This window comes from Melitaea cinxia, chromosome 11 (genome assembly GCF_905220565.1).
Source record: "Melitaea cinxia chromosome 11, ilMelCinx1.1, whole genome shotgun sequence".
NCBI classification, from domain to species: Eukaryota; Metazoa; Arthropoda; class Insecta; order Lepidoptera; family Nymphalidae; genus Melitaea; species Melitaea cinxia.
This window is the reverse complement of record NC_059404.1, coordinates 14,417,799-14,437,545: the sequence shown is the minus strand read 5'-3', so window position 1 is coordinate 14,437,545 and position 19,747 is coordinate 14,417,799. Positions and strand designations below refer to the sequence as shown.

General features: G+C 32.0%; 3 protein-coding genes across 4 annotated transcripts; 2 read left to right on the top strand and 1 right to left on the bottom strand.

Moving 5' to 3' along the window:
• The first annotated feature begins 2,825 nt into the window (after nt 1-2,825).
• LOC123657688 (thioredoxin domain-containing protein 5 homolog) lies at nt 2,826-7,602 on the top strand. The gene is made up of 8 exons (XM_045593209.1): nt 2,826-3,131; nt 3,205-3,341; nt 3,667-3,785; nt 3,995-4,135; nt 4,731-4,886; nt 6,698-6,888; nt 7,181-7,307; nt 7,382-7,602. The coding sequence occupies exons 1-8, from the start codon at nt 2,980-2,982 to the stop codon at nt 7,562-7,564; spliced, it is 1,206 nt and encodes a 401-aa protein (XP_045449165.1). The 5' UTR covers nt 2,826-2,979; the 3' UTR covers nt 7,565-7,602.
• A 557-nt stretch (nt 7,603-8,159) lies between these two features.
• Nucleotides 8,160-12,179, bottom strand: LOC123657685 (ADP-ribosylation factor-like protein 6-interacting protein 4). Of its 2 annotated transcripts, XM_045593208.1 has the most exons (4): nt 11,500-12,179; nt 10,754-10,859; nt 8,795-8,985; nt 8,160-8,701 (listed from the first exon to the last, which is right to left on the bottom strand). In XM_045593208.1, the coding sequence occupies exons 1-3, from the start codon at nt 11,753-11,755 to the stop codon at nt 8,832-8,834; spliced, it is 516 nt and encodes a 171-aa protein (XP_045449164.1). In that variant the 5' UTR covers nt 11,756-12,179; the 3' UTR covers nt 8,160-8,701; nt 8,795-8,831. The 2 variants fall into 2 exon arrangements, with proteins under 2 accessions (XP_045449164.1, XP_045449163.1); XM_045593207.1 differs by having other exon boundaries at nt 8,160-8,985.
• A 3,268-nt stretch (nt 12,180-15,447) lies between these two features.
• On the top strand, nt 15,448-19,223 carry LOC123657553. Its single transcript, XM_045593077.1, has 3 exons — nt 15,448-15,652; nt 15,778-16,060; nt 18,054-19,223. Exons 1-3 carry the CDS (start codon nt 15,488-15,490, stop codon nt 18,845-18,847), a joined length of 1,242 nt encoding a protein of 413 aa, XP_045449033.1. The 5' UTR covers nt 15,448-15,487; the 3' UTR covers nt 18,848-19,223.
• Nucleotides 19,224-19,747: the final 524 nt, after the last annotated feature.

The following is a 19,747-nucleotide window of genomic DNA, read 5'->3' as shown; positions in this document are numbered from 1 at the left end:
TCTCGGAAATAGACTCGGATCAGTCTCTTGACCGATCCGCATATTGTATGAGGGCGAGCGGTCTGTGTTGGTAAACAAATCCAAAACAACACAACCGATAACATTTGTAATTTTTAAGTTTAAAAAAGGCTTAAAAGAAGTATACAGTATTATTGTGATTAAAAAACATATGAAGGAAACGCCATCTTTTAGTACATTTGACGTGGCAGATCTCTTTTTGCAGCAAAAAAAAACAGAACATTCGGCATTTTGTGAAGGACGTTGATTCAACCGCACAACTAGATTTAGTCTAGTGATCAGTGAGGCTGCAACTAGTTTTACTGTACGCGTAGGACCATTTGGACTTATACCTTGACAAAGGGGCGCCTGTGCATGGCTATTCTCCTCTGTGTTGCTCTGTTTTTCACTATCGAATTCCACTTTAGTTATTATTATTTATGGAATATTTCTATTCACAAAAGTGAATCTAAGAGTTGTAGTTCCGTAATTTAGGCAAACAAGTCCTAATGGAATATTCGACCTCCTGCCTTTTAAGTCTATTGGTAACTTACGAGTAAGATAAATTTTATCTCAAATCGGTGAAACAGTCCCTCAATCTAAAAGGAAAATCTATAAGATTTTTACGCTTTTTCTAGATAAAACATTATTTTTAAGTAAAACAGAATGGACCAAATCACAAAGTCTATTTTATTGCTTTTGAAAAATTACAATTACATTATTAATTTGTGTTCTTAAAATGGTACAATAAAGTACCTATTTGGACCTTAAATGCTAATCACAATACTTAATTTTGGGAATATCTTTGAATACAACATTTTTTGGCGCATATTAATAAATTTTGATTGAGGAAAATACAAAATAACGAGTTTCAACTATAACAAAAAACATTGCACCTAGGGATTTTGATTTAAAATATTTAAAAGTTGGGAAGCTAAAACTCTAGGTAACGGATTAACCCACATAAAATAAAATAAAGAAACAAGGACAAACAAAAGCACGCCTAGCTTGAAACCGTAGCCATTAAAATATTCTATTTTTCTTCTTACTCAACCTATTTTCGGATTCTTCTGCTTCATCTTCTATTGTAAACGTAAAAGATTTTTTTTTATGGACTTATGGATTTTTGGTATAAAGTTAGTTGTCTTAGGTGTCAAAGTTTTTCCGAAACAATGCACTTGGGATCACGTTAGATTCATGTTAGATTAGAATCTTTTTTTATCTTGGTGAGTACAAATTAAGGAAATTAGCCGGAAAACTTTTACTACACTAAGCTCTTTACGTCGCCTTAGATCTGTTCTATCAATCCCTACCAAAGCTATGTTGACAAACTCTCTTCTCCTGTCCGTTCTAGATTATCTAGATACAAGCTATCCAAATTTAACCAAGGGCCAATTTGATAAGCTTGAGCGACCACAAAATCTTGCTATCCGGTTTTGTCTCCGCAAATTCGCATTTTCCGAATTTCGCTTAAAGCTCATACTGGCTTTCTATACGTTCTCACCGGAACCTACATATTCTTTCTTTATTGTATTGTGTGCTATTTGATCCAAAGACTCCGTCTTTATACTTAAAAGATATATTTGCATATCTGAGGGATGCTTCAGTATCAAGGACATCGCGAAGTCATGTAGTGAAGTTGCCGTTGCACAAAAGTAGGTTTTTCAGTCAGCCCTTTACTGTTGAGTCTATAAGGCTATGAATAGTCTGCCGTTATATGTATATAAAATAGGCTGAGTCACTACAGACATTTAAGAGTATGTAAAAAGTTACTATCTTAAACTGGACACGATATGAATGAGTTTTTGTTCTATTGTTTTTGTTTCTCAGAATTATAAGAATCAGAATTGTAAGTATACTTACATATACATATACATAATAAATTCTGAGGGAGCATATCGAAAGGACAGCATGTGTTGTCGTCCGAGTAGAATAGCACCAGCCCCTTTCTTCCCGTGGGGTTCGTAAAAGGCAACCGAAGGATAAACCTGGCCCAAAATCGTCAGGGCCCTGGAGAAGAAAAACTGCATTTGAAACCCGAAATGGGATCTCCGTCAAGCATTCGTAGCATAGCTCGAAATGCGAAAGACTCCTGCAGCTGAACTGACTCCACACGTATCGACTCGTTGTCCCTGTGGGCCTAACCAGTGAGGTCGAGACGGTGGCGCAGAGCTTAGACAACTGCGTTTTCCTGAAAAGTGACCTAGGCGACACAGTGTCTGTCTGGCACTGTCTAAATAGTCTGCAATAGACGGACTAAGGCTAATGAGAATGATTAGAATGAGACATGCGTGTATGTATGTGTGTATGTATGTATGTATGTATGCATGTATGCATGTATTTTGTATATGTATTACTATGTATATATCTTCATGTAAGTTTATCATATAACTGCACTATCTACCCTGTCTCGAACTAATAATAAATTTATTCTTTCCTTACTTGGGTTGTCTGGAGGAAATGGCTAAATAGCCATAAGTCCGCCTTTTAAGCTTCATAGTCTGTAACTGTCTTTAAATATGTTTAATGCTTAAAGTGTAGTTGTGGTGTACACTAAAGTATAAATAAATAAATAAAAATAATATGAAACAGATTAATGCAAAGACAATAAAAAGTTCTTGCAAGAGGTGTTTATAACTTTGTATTATATAAAATCCCCAACTGGACTTAGGAATGTCTTTAATTGAACCATTCAGTTATTATTTTATTTTTCTCGTAATGTATTCGAGTTCAAAGTAAACTGATAACTCATTATAGAAATACATGTTAATAAACTATGGAAACTGTACATAGCATAGGTAATTAGGTATTTTCAATATCTATAACTTGTCAAAAATTGTGTCAAAATCAGGTGTTCTATCATCCAAACACCGTATTGATGTGTAAAAAGTATAGGTAACTTTCGATGATAATGATTATAAGACCTATTATTTAGTAAAATAAACAAATATTTAAGAACACGTAGATTAAATATATCTAACGATGTACCCTCGTGCCTTCTTGTGTTTCCTTTGCTTATTTTTATCGCATTATGTTGCACCAGAAGAAAACCCTGTTTATGAATATGGACCTGATAATTTTAAACAACAAATAGAAGAAATGGATGGAAACTTTATTATGTTTTATGCTCCATGGTTTGTATTGTTTTCGTACCATTTTATATAATTAATGCATTTTTTTTTATTGAAATGTTTTTGGCATTTTTAGGTGCCGTCATTGTACAGATTTTCATCCAATTTGGTCAGAATTAGGAGACCTCGTAAACGGAAAGGAGTCGAATTTCGCAATAGCTCAAGTAGACTGTACAGTACATTCGAAATTGTGTCAAGAGAATGAAATTACAGGTTATATTTTCATATATTTATTAATAAACGTCGATAATTTATTGATTACAAATTAATTATGACTATTATTTATTAGTTGTGACTATTTTTTTTTTGTTTATGTAAGGTAGCTTTACTTTCGTTATAATGCTTGATAAAATAGTGGTAAAATGAATATCTTTGCAATGCACCATTTTTGCTGTAAATATTGTAGAATAAGGTGAAAAGTAGTTTGTTCACTTTATAAAATTCAAACTGTCAAAAAAATTCAGCCTAGCCCAAATATTTTAATAATGATGTAGGTTGATATTTTTGTGTTATAAAGTTTTGTTTTTTTTTTTCTCAGGATATCCAACATTATTGTATTTCCATAAGAACTCATTTTCACCTGTTGAATACAAAGGTACGCGGGACCTGCCTTCATTAACTCTCTTCTTGAGTGAAGTTTTTACTATGAAATCTGAGGTATTTTAATTACTCTACTATGAAAAAGTGTTTTTTTTCTTTAATTGTAATAAATTTCTATGTAAAAAAGTATTAGTTTGTATGTGTATTTTTCAAGTTGTGCAAAGACTATACTGTTTTGATTACAATTTAAATTTGCACATTTCTTTATCATGTTTAGCATGAAAGTTTTTAGTATTTAATAATAAAAAATAGCAATTATTTTTAAGGGTTTGGAAGCCGAAAAACCTTCATCGGAAGTAAAAATATACAGTGGTATGGCTTATTTAAATGATCACAATATTGAAAAGTTCATATCGAAAGGACAACATTTCATCATGTTTTACGCTCCGTGGTGCAAAGCATCTCAGGTATGAAAGTATGTAAATAAATTTTTATTAAATTATATTACAAAATCAATTTTTAAAACAATATTTTACATTGACTAAGTTATAAAAACAATAATAAAAATAAGCCATAGTAGTAACTTTTCCATTTGATCTCCCTACCGGGGTATAATCCTCTACCCGCTTATATATGTAAGACCAATACAAACTTTTGCCATGTGCATTGATCGAACCCTCAAGTGCCAACGTAACAGCCACAAACCAGTACCATTAATGTTGCGCCAATGCGTCGTGAAACATCGTTTATTGTTTAGAATAATGCATTTTTACATTTACTAGTGGTCCAAAAATAGACCATAATTAATTTAAAATATAAGTTTGATTTCATGTATTTTTTATGCATAATTTAAAAAAAAGTATTAGAATTCTGCACTCATGCTCTATATAAACTATAAGTGTGCAAATTTTCAAACTCCTCCTCTGCGCAATTTTCGTAAAAAGGGGTACAAAGTTTTTGCTTCGCGTATTAATCTATAGAAGATAACTGACAATCGATTTTCCAACAACAGCTTGTTTTTTAAAATAGGCTATTATTATTAATAGGCTATTATTATTTAAGAGTTTAGCTCCAAAATGGGCAGAGTTAGCTGTCCAGTATGCCCACAATGATTACATACAAATAGGACGAGTGAACTGCATGGAAAATGAGATGACATGCAAAAACTTTGACATAAAACAATATCCATTCTTGCTCTGGATTGTCAATGGAAGAATAGTAAGTACTTTTTTTCCTTAATTTATCAAATAAATAATGATGAAAGTTAAATATAATAATACTACTAGCATTAAAAACCATGCAAGTTGATGTCAATGCTATTTACTTACCAACAAGAAAACAAGCTAAGGCAGCATTCACACACCCTTCTGTTAGAAACAAGCAATTCAATATTTGAGATAATAATCTTTATAAACTACAATTAGCAAATGTTTTCTTTAAATAATTATAAATAGAGTAGAGTAATAGAGTATATCATCACATCAGTCTATCGCAGTCCACTGCTGGACATAGACCTCTACAAGTTCGCGCCAAAATTAGCGTGAACTCATGTGTTTTGCCCATAGTCACCACGCTGGGCTCCAGCCCAGCGGTCCACCGCAGGGCTAGCTTTGTCGCACCGAAGACGATGCTGCCCGTCTTCGGCATGTGTATTTGAAAGCCAGCAGTTGGATAGTCCCACCATCCCACCCTCGGTCGGTTTTTTAAGTTCCAAGGTGGTAGTGGAACTGTGCTATCCCTTAGTCGCCTCTTACGACACCCAAGGGAAGATAGGGGACGGCTACATTATTTACTGCCGTAACCACACAGCAATTAATAGAGTATATATAAAAAATATTTAAATACTAGCTGTGTACCGCGGTTTCACCCGCGTTAATTTGAGGAAAGTAGTTGCCGATAACCTTCATCACTATATCTCTATATCTTCTAATGATTGCCCCCATAAAAATTCAACACAATTATCTAAACAAAAAGACTGATCGCAAAAAATTGTCTATCTATCTGGGCGTTAGGTACTCGGACACGGTAAACATGGTTTATCCCGAGTAAAACCCCGATTTAGCGGAAATTTCGGGATAAAAAGGATCCTATGTTTGGCACCACGCGTACCCAAAGAAATTTGTTCGTATACTGGAGCTAGTAAAAACCTGTATTCCAAACACCTGTGTCTATTTTTTTTATTAGGTATGGCTTCTGTGCGCGACTTCGTCCGCGTGGAACAGAGGATGTTATTTTAAAACTGCGATATCTCCTGAGATACTCATTGAAATCGAATTATGTAAAAGGCTATTATGGTTTAAATTAAATACTTTTACACAGCGCACGCAGTGGAAGCTCTCAAAAGGAAAAAAGAACCCCCGATTTTGAAACATTCTTCATTGGTGCTCCGCTCCTTTTGGTCTCAGCGTGATGATATATAGCCTATAACCTTCCTCGATAAATGGGCTATCTAACACAAAAAAACTTTTTCAAATCGGACCAATGGTTTCTGAGATTAGCGCGTTCAAACAAACAAACAAACTCTTCAGCTTTATAATATTCGTATAGATGAAACATTTACTGTAGTCCATTATGAGTTTTTTGTACATACCCAGTTGATTGAAATCAGATATAAAGAGGTTTTCAACTACCCACTTATGTTACAGACCTAGTCTGCATTTCATATTACATTTGTATACAAAATAACTACACTAGAATTTCGTTACAATCCTTAATTTAGTTAGAACTTTTAATTCACTACCATTTTAAATTTGAATTTTAAATCATAATTTCGAAATTCTTATCCAATTTCTTAAAACAGATTTTGTATATTACCAGAATGAAAGTAGACGACAAAAAATCTAAAATTTATTGTTTTATATAAACCTGTATCATACGATTTTCTAATTATATCTTAACTACAGACACACAGGTGATATTTTTTTTATATGTATAGGAGTTTTCCAGTCGATATGGTCCATTAGTCCATTACCTTCAAAGAATATATATATTTTTTTCATCTGGAATACATTTTTAAAAAACAATTATAGATGGGTAGAGCTGAAGACTATACATTTGAGGCACTCAAAGCCTTTGTAGAAAAAATGTTGCTAACTGAGAACCATGATCCCGATAAGTTTATGAAGAAGAAGAAAGCCTTTCCTGTTGCCAGAATATCAGAAGAGACATTTGAAACCTTTTTGGAGAAAGATTTAGTTTTTATTAATTACTTTGCTCCTTGGTAAGTTTGACATAATTCTGTTAGAATCAAGATAAAAAATCTACTGTCTGCTACTAATTTAAAAAAAAAACTTTATTATTATTTTGGTGTTGTGAATTGAGTAGTTTTTGCAAACACTGTTTTTTTTATTTATTTTCTTACAGTATAAATTATAGAATCTCATTTATCAGAGCTTTATAAAAATCCCTGTCTTATTAGATTCAGCTGTTGTAGATTAATTTCTCTATTAATTTACTTGTTACCTTAAGCATTATGAACTGTAAAATTATGTTTATATGGTTTTTAATTACAGGTGTGCACATTGTATGCAGTTGAACCCACTCTGGATAAAATTGGGTGAAAAATTCCAAAATGAAAGTCGTGTTTTGATAGCTGATATCGATTGCGTTAGATCCAAAGCAATATGTGATACGGAAAAGGTATTATTAAAAAATGCTAAGGAAAAATTTTTTAGGATTAACTAATTATTTAAAAAAATGTTTTTTTTTTTTAGATAAATGGTCTGCCCACATTAATTCTTTATAAAAATAAAAAAGTAGTTAATGTAGATTACGGAGCAAGGCCATTGGAAAGCCTCATATCATTAGTCAATGAACACCTTGAAGATTTTACGACAAAACCGTCTCCAGAAGAAAATGTTACACAAGAATCGACACCCCCCAAAGATGAATTGTAAATTATTTGTACTAAGAGCAATAAATTATTTTAATTATTTCATTTTTTTTTATCAATACAAATTATTTAAATGAATTCACTGTAGCATTACAAAGTATCTCTTATAGCAGGGGTTCCCAAACTTATTTCGTCTACTGCCCACTTTGAGAATAAATTATTTTATAGTGCCCCCGTTGAGCAAAATATGAATTAATATTAGTTGATGTTCATAAGTTGCGAGTCGAGAGTCGAGAGCTCAGTCGATGTCTAAGAGTCCTTATAGATTAAATAACAAATCACCCCCAAAGCCTCTACGCAACGCCACCATTGTTTTCCTCTTACCCCCCTTTAGTACTGGAGCGCCCACAAGGGAGCGTTATCGCCCACTTTGGTAAAGGCTGTGTACGCTGTACCAGCTTTACAATGGTTTCATTGTGTGGATTAATATCGTTAGTCATATCCATTTCCATGACTATGAGCTAAATATAATTTATAAAACAATTTTCTTATGTGGGATAAATGCCTATACATATCTCAACTATGTATATTTTTTAATTTTTATATGTGTTAAATATATACATTTAAGGTAAGATATGTTGAAAAATTAAACAAAAATGTATTTTTTATACTTTATATTTATTAGGTTTCAAACTTAGATTAAACCTCTGTGTTTATTTATATAAGTAAATATAACAAGAAGAATCAATATACAATTTCTAAGTAAAAGAACTGAAATATTTTCAATATTTGAAGTAATTATATTTATAACATGTTAATCTTATTGTGTGCATCGACATAATTCTTTAATACGAAACGATGCAAACTAAAAACAACACTAACAAGTTGTAGGTGATATATTAAAATCTCTATATACACATTAAGGTCCTGTTTCACCATTCTTCTTATTCAACATATAAAGTTTACTAAATATTTTTTTTCACTATCAAACTCAAATATATTTTTCAAATATTTCTATTTACAAGCTTTGAATTCAAGAAAATAGTAGCTTGATAAAATATTTATTTTTCTATAATTTACACGAAACCCATTTTACATCCTGCCTATAAGTGTTTATGCAGTATCAGTAACTTAAGTGCACTATAAACTTTCTCACCAACCAGTGAAACAGTACCTAAGAATCTTACCAATAAATCTCGGCCTACAATATAGAGCACAGAAAAAACTCCTGTATCACACTGTACAATATTTTATAAGCACAATTGTAAATAAAACTGTTTACTTCTATACTTACCTGTAAACAAATGCAACCAGTTATAAGATAATACGTATTAGAAGAAAGTTACAGTTGTTTTAGTACTCTGTTTGTGAATAGTCTGAGATTGAAAGAAGTCTCCGTCTGCCATAGTGGCTCGTCGATTAATCTGTAAATGTCTGTCTCTCGATACAATCTCTTCCAACACTTCTCCGTCGCCTTTTATTAACCTGGAAAGAATACAGAACTGAGGCACAGTAACAGTTACATTACAGTGATAGTAACATTTTATTCTTTAACATTCAATCATAAGTAATTACTTTAATTGTATTTTTTTTTTATATATCTAAACCTAGTCCTTATGCACAGCTTTTTTATGCCTGACGAGTGCTACATTTTAAAGTAAACTTAAGTTTTTAGGAGTGTGTAGTAGTGTAATAAATACAGATCTACGAAACAATTTTTTAAAATCTTATTTAATGGTAGTTTAAAAATATATTTTTTTAGGTTTTTTCTGGGACTATTTATATTTGTTTTAAAAATAATATAAAACCATATACATACGCATGGTGAACATGATGGCACGCTTACCAGATTAAGGCCGTACAATATTTGGATATACATACATTTAAGCAAAAATTCAATAAAATGAATTAATGTGGTTTTTATTTACTCTTATCAAAAACCCACACTCAAAAACCACACAATAACAAAAAAATATTTTTCTTTAAAAGAAACTGAGTTTTGTTGGTTCACATTCAGATTGTGTACGGTTCAGCTGCACATACATAGCGCCCAATCAACTTTTTACATTAGTTGCATGATTTATTAGCTACATACATCAGTTTACGTATCATCATCGTACAGGGCGTTCGTGAGCTCACTCATAGCAATTAAATATTACAATTGACATCCCACTGCTGGACATAGGCCTCTTTCTCCATGTAGAACAAGCATTGGAGCTTATCGGTATAAAGTTATTTAACATAGATAAACTGTGTATGAAAAATTGATTTCAATATATCCCAATAAAAAAAAAAATCTGACATGAGACATTTAAAAAAAAGTTTATATTTGCAATAAGGAAGTATTTACAAATTTCATATAAAATTCCCCAAAAAACTTTTTCACCGCAGACCTGTGTAATTATTGTAATAATCTATAGCAATCAATTAATTCTCTTCTTATTTTTCTATTATATTCCCAAAAATAATAAAACAAAACAATATCCGTATTATGTTTATTCACTAAGCAGTAATTGAGCTATTTGTTCTATGTGTTGGATTATTACTGTTATTTTTAGAAAATTGAAATTGATTTAGCATCCCTTTTTTATATGATAAGGACTAACATGCAGAGAGCACTAGTTCCTGCTTTTCAGCAATATTTTTGATATTAGAGGAATCTTTGTAGTTAAGGTAAGTCATAGTAGTACGGCCAACTTAAAACTTTTTTCACTAATTTTTTTTATTAGAATACAATATCAATTCTTTAATAATATAAATAAATAATATTTTACCACACACATTCGTCCTAAAGTAAGCAACTTAATGCTTGTGTTACAGGTAATGGGCAACTTTTGTAGCTAAATATTTTTTTTTATAAATATACATAGGCATAATCAAAATAAATGTGTTAATATGCTAATGTTAAGATGTTTGCCTCCTTTTTTAGAAAAAAAACTTACAATTGTTCTATAGCTTACTCAACCGGCATCCATAACTAAAAAATTGATTATTGCTTTTGTTTTTGTAAATTTATTAATTATTAAAATTATATATATGATGGCTTTAATTTTGAAAAATTGTCAACATGATTGACTCTCGGTCATTTTTTAAATTTATTTAGTGCGAATTATTCGCACGTGTATTGCTAGTACATAAATGTATAAATACAAATTTTACACCGATTCTCATTTATATGTGCAAATATTATTCTATAAAATAAATTTATAACAAGTTTCCAAATATTTTTATCAAATTAGTATAATAGAATAACCTGTATCTGCCAGTCTCCTCATCCTGAACCCTCCTAATTACACTCTGTCGTTTTTCCCACTCCTCTTTGGTCATTGGTGCCATGGCTTTCGACCTTTCCATTAATTCTAAAAAAAATATTATAAAAAGTAAATAAAATGCTGAATAGCTATTTAATGAAATGGTCTAACTTACTTTTTCTATTGCTCAATTCTTCATTAAACTGGTATGTAGAATATTCTTGTGTCATTAATAAGTAATAATAAAAAAATATCTATTCCAAACACAAGTTATTTTAAAAATATTTGCCAACTGTTTGTAGCTGATAAGGTCCTTACCTTATCAGCTATCTGCCAGTGAAAGTTCCGTCAAAATCGGTCCAGCTGTTACAGAGACTAGCCAGAACAAACAGTTGGCAAATATTTTTAAAATAACTTGTGTTTGGAATAGATATTTTTTTATTATTACTTATTAATGGAGTGACTTCGGCTACTTTTATTTTAGAAATTTATTTATTTTATAACTTTTTTGTAAAATTCTACGCGGACGAAGTCGCGGGCATAGCTAGTACTAATATAAATATATAAATAATAATTTAACAGTTATGTTAAATTATATTAGAGTTATAAAGCAAAATTATAAATTCGAACCAAAGCGGAATTAAATATAAATAAGTATTAGTAACCGAATTTTCTCATTATTAATGTTATACTAAACACTAAATACTACAAAAATTGAATTTAATCAAATAGTTTTACAATTATTTACCTAAAGGAATATCAGCCGATGTTTCATCTTTATTGTGCTCATCCTCTTTACTCGGACTTCTTTCTTCCCGCTTCTTCTTTTTAAGTTTCTTTCGTTCTTCTTTAAGCTTTTTTTTAAGAATCTTTTCCGTTTTCTTCTGTTCTCTTTTTAATTTCTTTTTCAGTTTGCGTAGTTTCTTCTTTTCGCGGCTTGAATCAGAGCTGGACGAACTTGAAGAAGTAGAACGGCGGCGTTTTTTCGATTTTTCTTTACCCATTTTATTTATACCGGTATATTTATTATTTTATTTTTATTTTATTTCACTGTAACATAAAATTACTTTTGGGACCACAGATTAATAATATTTTATCCGGTTCAACATCAAGACTTGATAATTGTCATAAAAATAAAAGGCAAAGGTATACACCATACAGACTAGAAATTTTATTTATAGTATTTTATAATTAGTATTGTAACAAAATAATAGTGCCAAAATCACTAAGGAATACGTACGCAAACTTGTACTCATGTCTGCATTATTTACAAATACAATACTACATATGTGTACAGAACTTATTCAACTCGATATGTTTGTGTAGTTGTGTGTTGAGTGCACATCTGGTAACGGGATTTTTTTCATCATAATTTTGTCATAATTAAGCTGACAACACGAACGACAATTTCAAGTAAAAAATTGTGTGTCTAAAAGTCTAAAATTAAACTAAAAAAAAAATTAGTCAATGACTCAATGACTACGTTAAAATCACCTTTCATTAGTTTGTACAGTACCTAATACCTCTACTTCTGGATGGAATATCAAGATGAAATCTAGATCAAACTTTAAGTCAGATTTCTTACAAACACAGGACAGGATGCCAACTGTAAACCGAATTCAACCTTTTACTGACCCGTTAGCGCAATTGGCTGTGACTCTAGTTTTCTTCCCAAGGTTGTGGGTTCGAATCCCATCCTGAATCTGGATGTAATTTTTACATAAGACTTGTGGCGTGACCCAGCAATAACGATTTCGGTAAAAAAAATAACCTTACCTATCTAACTTCAAAATTTGACCATTAATCGGCATAATTTCTTTACAAAATTAATTCGACGGATCTTAATCTAAAGACTAGCCACGATCTCAGCGACAGCGAAGAGCGGCGTAGAGATATGAACTCTTAAGATATTCGTTTAAATTACACGGTGTAAAGTATAGTATTATAAAGTAGGTGCATGATATACTTAAGTTAAGTATCATATTTTTAACCGATAAGAACTTATACTGTACCGACCGATAAGAACTTATACTAAACCGATAAGAACTTATACTATGTAGCATTCGAATTACCAGAGATGTAACTTATCTAAGATAAAAGTATCTGAAATACAGATACAAGATACAAAATACGTATTTTCATCTTGTAACTAAATACCTTTTTTAAAATTCATTTTGTATCTTGTATTTAAATACCTTTTGTTTGATATCTTAGTATTTTGTAGATACTATGTTTGCTAAGATACTTTTAGTAGCAGATAACTGATTCTATTGTGACATCCTAGGTAGCATTAATTTTAAATATTAATGTTGTCGCAGAAACTGAACGCGCTATTGAATCTCTAGTCCCGTGTTTTAGTCTTTTAGGGTCAAATTGATAGGTGGCGTGGCAACATTTTATAGAAAAAAAGAATTGTCTTTTTTTATCCTATTACATGTTTTTAGAGGATTCAGATTCCTCTGTTGCAAGTGCCGAAAACACAGGATCAGGCAGCACCGCTGACTTAGAAACATTGCAATATTTAAATAATAAAGATACCAACATAAAGAGTTTAAATGCTTTTCCTACAATAAAAAAAATTTTTTTGAAATACAACACCTGTTTGCCAAGTTCTACCCCTATGGAGCGACTCTTCTCATTTGGAGGCATGATCATGTGGCCTCATCGAAGGAAAATGAGTGATAAACTTTGAAGAACTAGTTTTACTTAAGTTCCAATTAAAACCATAAAAATGTAATATTATGTTGTTTCACGGATGCGCAATCAACGCGATTTATATGTAAAAAATTAAACTTTCATTAAAAATAATGTTGTTTTTTTACAAAAGTATTTTATCTATAAAAAGTATTTGAAAGATACGTATTTTATATCTAGTATTTCAGATACCATTACAGAAAGTTATTTGTATCTGGTATCTGAAATACTTATTTTAAAAGTATTTTGTATTTGGTATTCGAGATACTTTATTTGAGGTATCTTGTACATCACTGCGAATTACTGCATTGTAAATGTAATTCTTTTTAAAGTTAGAATCACTTCAGCCTATCGCGGTCCACTGCCGGACGTAGGCCTCCACGAGTTCGCGCCAAAATTGGCATGAACTCATGTGTGTTGCCCAAAAAGAATGAATATCCTTAAAAGATAGAAATACCTATGTCATCGCGGATTTTTTGTAAACCTTTGTAAGAGGAATAATTCCACCATACTTTGTTTTGTTATATCTTAAACAGTGTAGACAGCATTTTCGATGAAAGCTCCCGGGTGGCTTAATTTACTCTGACTTCCTTAACAAATATGGCCATATTTCATTGAATTTACAGGAAACTTTAACAATCATACACCTAAACCTTTCTCAGGATTTACTGTTTGTTGGCGAAAACGGCAAGAAAGTTCAGTAGTTTTAGATTTAGAGCTTGTCGCGAATAGACGGCCAGCCAGACGTTGGGAGACTGTTTCGTAATATTTTAAGACTGTTAGACTGCTAGCCTGTTAGCGCAATTTAATGTGACACTACTTTTGGCTCCGAGGTTGTGTGTTCGATTTTCGACTAACCCGAGACTGGGTGTAGTATATATACGTACATACCTATATTTAACTAGTATATCTTATTTGTAGGAACTTAATTCAAATGTAGTCACTTTATACCTACAAACTATGTACTTCCATGACAAGTTATTATAATAACAAAGCAATTAAAATAACGTCCGTTTTTTAGGGATTTTACACTCGTATGTATTTTTCAAAAAACTTCCAACTCTGCTGGATGAAATTAGAAGCTAAATGAATTAGTCACAAAGTTTGCAAAAATAATTTTTCAACCTTTATTGATATAAAAACGAAAAGATGAATGTTGATATTATTTTTCTTGCGAATAAAATTAAATACCAAAACCCAACACCAGCATCCCACCAGAGTTTCACACACTAATACATTCTTGCACGTACCAAGTTTGACTGGTAGAAAATGCAATAGCATTAAGCCTGCCTTTTTTACACACTTGTTATTTATTGTACAATAAAGAATTTAAATAAAATAATAACAATAAATATAAATGCTATTGTAGGACCGATTTCTTGCCTCACAGTACAATTTACCTATTATGTAATTATTAAGTAATAAATGCCGTCGTTTCACTTTTATTAAAACAATTTAATTATAGAAAACATACACATAACATAATGTAATACATAATATAAATGTTGTCATATTTTAATATTGTTATCATTAAATTACTTTTCATGTTCATTAATTCAACAGATAAGTAAACAGAGACATAACACTATTTTTTCAGATTTAAATCAAATATAGTCTTAATACTATCAAATAATTTGTTAATTATATCTTCTAGGACAATAAATTATTTTATGCGTCTGAAGTACCTACATGTTTTGCTTTCAATTTTATATTCTTTCAATATTATAAAGAGAATACTAGTCACAACAGTGAGGCTAAATCTATGCATAACTATCTATCTCGTAATTTCGCATTGACCGACGGCTGACACGGCACGGGAGTCCCGATGAATAATTGACGGAGAGAACGCGCAGGCGCGGTACCTTGCAGTCGGCTCAGAACATTCGATGCTACACCAATTAACACGAATCTCGAGCCACCCATTATAAAATATCAATTACTTAGTTAGTTTTATTAAAAGTACGAACATTCTCGGTATTAGTACATTGAAATATGATTGTGTTTTAAAAAAAATAATCGATTTATAGAGTGAAGTGCATAAAATGCAAGCAGGGGGGCCGGATAGCGTTGCGGTCTCGGAAGCCCCCAGTAGCGGGAGTGAGGAATCCGATTGCGAGCAGGGACCCGAGGCTGATGCTGATGCGGCGCTCACTGAGGAGTGGGCGAGAGAACTGCTGGTCGGTGCGGGCATGGTCGCCCCGCAAGAGGTAACTGCTTTTTAATTAAAGTGACCTAAATGTTAAAAAGTAATTCATAGTTTTATCTAGTATGATTTTTTTATAATTTTATATAATTTTGTTTCATAATTTGTGAATTTGTTTCCTACTTTTAGATACGAGTAGAGTCTAGAGCAGGTGTTGCTGGTGCGCTTAGTAGAGTACTTGCCGTGACCGTTCGCTATGAAAGCGCCGGGGAGCGTACAGCTTTGCCTCTCATAGTCAAGCTACCGCCAAAGGACCCGTTTGGGAGACTATTCGTTGCAGAAGCTCAATTCGACACTCGAGAGATTTTATTCTACACTGAACTAGCGCCAGCATTAAATAGACTAGCAGAAGAAGCCTTAGGTCCAGGCGAAGGCCTACCAGTGCCACGGTGTGTGAAAGCTAGATTACCAGGTAACTAGCAGATTCGATAAACATTCTTGATCTTTCAATAGTTTTTGTTACAAGTTAATCATACATCAGTTACACAAAATAGTAATAAAACAATCTTAATGTTATTAGGTGATCTTCACCCATCTGCTTAATAGATAAAAATTAAATAATTATCTTGGCTAGGCTTTAGATTAAGAACCGTCATTTCGAAGTTAGATAGGTTAGGGTTATTTTTATTTTATTTTTTTTTGTAACGAAATTATGTCGATAAACGGTCTAATTTGGAAGTTAGATAGGTTAGGGTTATTTTTTTTTGTAATGAAATTATGCCGATAAACGGTCAAATTTTGAGCTTAGATAATTCGACGGCTGTTAATCTAAAGCCTTACCATTATCTTTTTTAGTATGTTCAAGACAAATCGCAAAAAAGTTGGATGGAAAATTCCTGCCCAGTCTATCTTATATTCGGCAACCGCCTTTCAAACCAGACTTTGACCAGACAACCCTATTTATGTCATCGTCTTTGCAATGAAAGAGCGCTCCTTTTAATCAGAGTTATAAAAATAAATAAAACAATATATTTATATAAATATACCTGTTTATGCCTGCCACCCAGTAGTTATGCCAGGAAATTACTAGACAACCCAACGTTTGCATTTATTATAAGCTTCATATTGTCGGTAGTGATTAAATATATTCTTTAAACTCGTAAGCGTATTTTTAAATAAAAATAAAATTTTCAATTTTGAATTAAATATAGCCTGACCAGGAATTTTTCAGTCAAACCTATCGTTTTTTTTTTCTTATATACTAAAATAAATAAAAAATTATTTTCATTGTGGTGACGTTCGTCTCTAGTTCGGATCTCCTACTATTATGTCAACAGAAAAATCACAATATATCGACACCTGATATAAAGAACATTGCAACTAATGAAACAATGATTTCTAACTATACCATCAAAATACTGAAGGGGAAAAAAGGTATCTTTCAATCCGGGAACCGTATATAAACGACCACTAGAACAATTTTGAACCTGAAAAAAAATTTCATTGTAATTCAAGATAATTCCGATTTCTGCTAAAAAACATTGTAATTTTGGTTACAAAAATAATAATATATATCCGTAGTGAAGTAAATTAATAGTAGAACAATTTACTTCATTGCGGATGCGGCTTTATTCAACATCACTTGGCCACTTTTTAAATGCAACAAAATTGTAAAACGCTCTACTGAAAACTTAACAAAATGAGATACAATATTCTTCATATCAAGTATCGATATGTGGCAATTAATTGTTCATATTGCGCTAATATATATTATGTGTTAGGTTAAAATTAAATTACGCATGTATCGAAATATATGTATTTCAAATCCACACCAGTAATAATACTTTTGAATGCAATTCTGATTCGTCATACTTTCTGGGATATAAATATTTTGCTATCATGACGCCAATCACACAAATAACCACATAAAGATGCTTCCGAAAAGTAAGTTCTTTATAGCAGGAATTTTAGTTTAAAATACTTATGACCTAAGCTTATGCATTATAGTTTGAAATGAGCGTTAATTCTTTAACCTTTTGATTTTATTCTAAAATTAAAATAATTATTTATTTTATTAAGATACGATTATTATAAAGATTAATAATTAATAATTTATACCTTAATACATATTTTAATCCAATATATGTTTCATAATTATAAAATAAATAATATTATAAATATTTAAAATAATTTTTATTTATTTTTCATGTATAAAAGGTACTCGTAAATCACGTTTTGCTTGTTTTTGTAGTCGTTATAACGTTTGTCTATCTGAGCTTACGTTTACTGCATACTAAAAATTTCGTGACATGATTATAATTATTATGCTATAAGACGCAACGACAAAAGTGTCTCGTATTTTTTTTTCTGCAAAAGAAATATGTAATACATAAAATGTATTATACTCATATATTCGAATAAATAAATAAATAAATAAATAAATATAATATTACTTCGATTCACAGATGAAATTGGTGGAGATAGTGAGCTTGTTTTGGAAGATGTTACCGCTGAGGGCTTTGAATCTGCAGACTTTGCCGAGGGTTTAACTGTAGATAGAGCTAGAGCCGCGCTGCATGCTGCGGCGCGACTGCATGCCCTCTCACTTGCTTTGCGAGACAGAGAAGGCCCACTGGATCAAAGATTTGACTTTCTGTTTCCGTGCGAGCGAGCCGCAGCTGGTTACCTACGTTTAGTCAGACGAGGTTTACCCCAACTTGAAGCATTTCTCAGGGGACGCTCGGATTGTATCGAGGAAGCAGCGGCAGTATCCGCGCTCAGTGCGCGAGCGCCTTCTCTTCTTGAAACGTTGCTCCGACCAGCTGAACCTGCACCTCTAGCTCATGCAGACTTTTGGAGTGGTAATCTCCTATTTAGAGAAAGGGATGGAGAAAGCGAATGTATTGCCCTCGATTGGCAGATGGTTTCTTTAGGAAGGCCGATGGATGACGTCGCCCTGTTACTTCTCTCATCTCTAACGCCAGAAATGAGGAGGGCAGCTGGTGAATCTTTAATAGAGGATTATGGTAATCGTCTTGAAGCAGAATGTGCAAGATTAGGTGCCACGTCATCAGGTACTATAGTAAGACAGAGTTTGAAACTAGATTGGCCTAGAGCAGCCCTTCGTGCTCTGTTACTGTGTGCGGGAAGTGTAGATGTTGCGCTCGGGGAACCGAGAGCGGAAAGACGACTCCTTGAAGCCGTTCGAGATTTAAACGCGCAAGGTATTCTTGCCCTGAAAGCTGACTCAGATGCGTGAGTTGGTACATGTATAACGACAATGAGTGCCAAGGAAATATAAGTATTCGAAGTTACAGTCACTGATTAAGTCCAGTTTAATAGCGTCTAGAAATTTATTTCGGTATAAGCGCAAAATAATGTTTACGTATTTGTATGTTTTAATTTATGTATATTGTTTGTGTAGTGACAACGATTGTTTTAACGGACGTTTCACAACCTGAAGGTGCGAAGCGATGCCTAAACAAAGACTGAATTTACTTAATAAAATCACGTCTATGACATACTAAAGTGTGGTAATTATTGTGACAATTGCTCATCGTATCAAATCAAAACGAACTTTAATTTCGGTCTATTGACTATTATTTAAATTAAAAATAAATTATTATTGGTACTTATATTTATTGTTTAATTTTTTACGAGTATACTTTCTGATTTTTAAAATAAACACATTTTTATCACCAGAATAATCCCAAAACGGAATGGATAAACAGAATAATATTATAATTTAAAAGAACAGTTTATATTATTAATTAATATCTACCTATGATAAAATAAATTAATATGATAGACATTTTTATACTGTACTCTTTATGAATAATCTATTAAACGGGTAAATAGTAAGCAGAAGATCAAAGACGCATTTCGCTTGATCGCAATTCGCTTGATTCATTGGAGCAGGGCAGGATTTGAGAGTTTAAAACTCTTGGGCAGCGATGAAGTGAAGGCTCCTAAATATTTTTCTTCTCTAAGCATTCTAGATAAAAAGTTTATTTTTTAATCGAATATTTCAAAAACTTAACTTTTTATTGTGAGCAAACAAAATTATTTCAACAATGATAAACAATTTGCAAACTGTTAAAAATACAGAAACTGAACGTTCGAAATTTGGTCATTTTTTGTAAATTTCCCCCAAAACTAG

Excerpts from the sequence above, each read along its gene's own strand:
- LOC123657688 (XM_045593209.1), top strand. The coding sequence starts at position 2,980 with ATGTACCCTCGTGCCTTCTTGTGTTTCCTTTGCTTATTTTTATCGCAT. Across the intron at positions 6,889-7,180 it reads ATTAATTACTTTGCTCCTTG|GTGTGCACATTGTATGCAGT; the intron begins GTAAGTTTGACA and ends TTTTAATTACAG. Across the intron at positions 7,308-7,381 it reads CAATATGTGATACGGAAAAG|ATAAATGGTCTGCCCACATT; the intron begins GTATTATTAAAA and ends TTTTTTTTTTAG.
- LOC123657685 (XM_045593207.1), bottom strand. The coding sequence starts at position 11,755 with ATGGGTAAAGAAAAATCGAAAAAACGCCGCCGTTCTACTTCTTCAAGT. Across the intron at positions 10,860-11,499 it reads ATCGGCTGATATTCCTTTAG|AATTAATGGAAAGGTCGAAA; the intron begins GTAAATAATTGT and ends TATTTTTTTTAG. Across the intron at positions 8,986-10,753 it reads GAGGAGACTGGCAGATACAG|GTTAATAAAAGGCGACGGAG; the intron begins GTTATTCTATTA and ends TATTCTTTCCAG.
- LOC123657553 (XM_045593077.1), top strand. The coding sequence starts at position 15,488 with ATGCAAGCAGGGGGGCCGGATAGCGTTGCGGTCTCGGAAGCCCCCAGT. Across the intron at positions 15,653-15,777 it reads GCATGGTCGCCCCGCAAGAG|ATACGAGTAGAGTCTAGAGC; the intron begins GTAACTGCTTTT and ends TCCTACTTTTAG. Across the intron at positions 16,061-18,053 it reads TGTGAAAGCTAGATTACCAG|ATGAAATTGGTGGAGATAGT; the intron begins GTAACTAGCAGA and ends TTCGATTCACAG.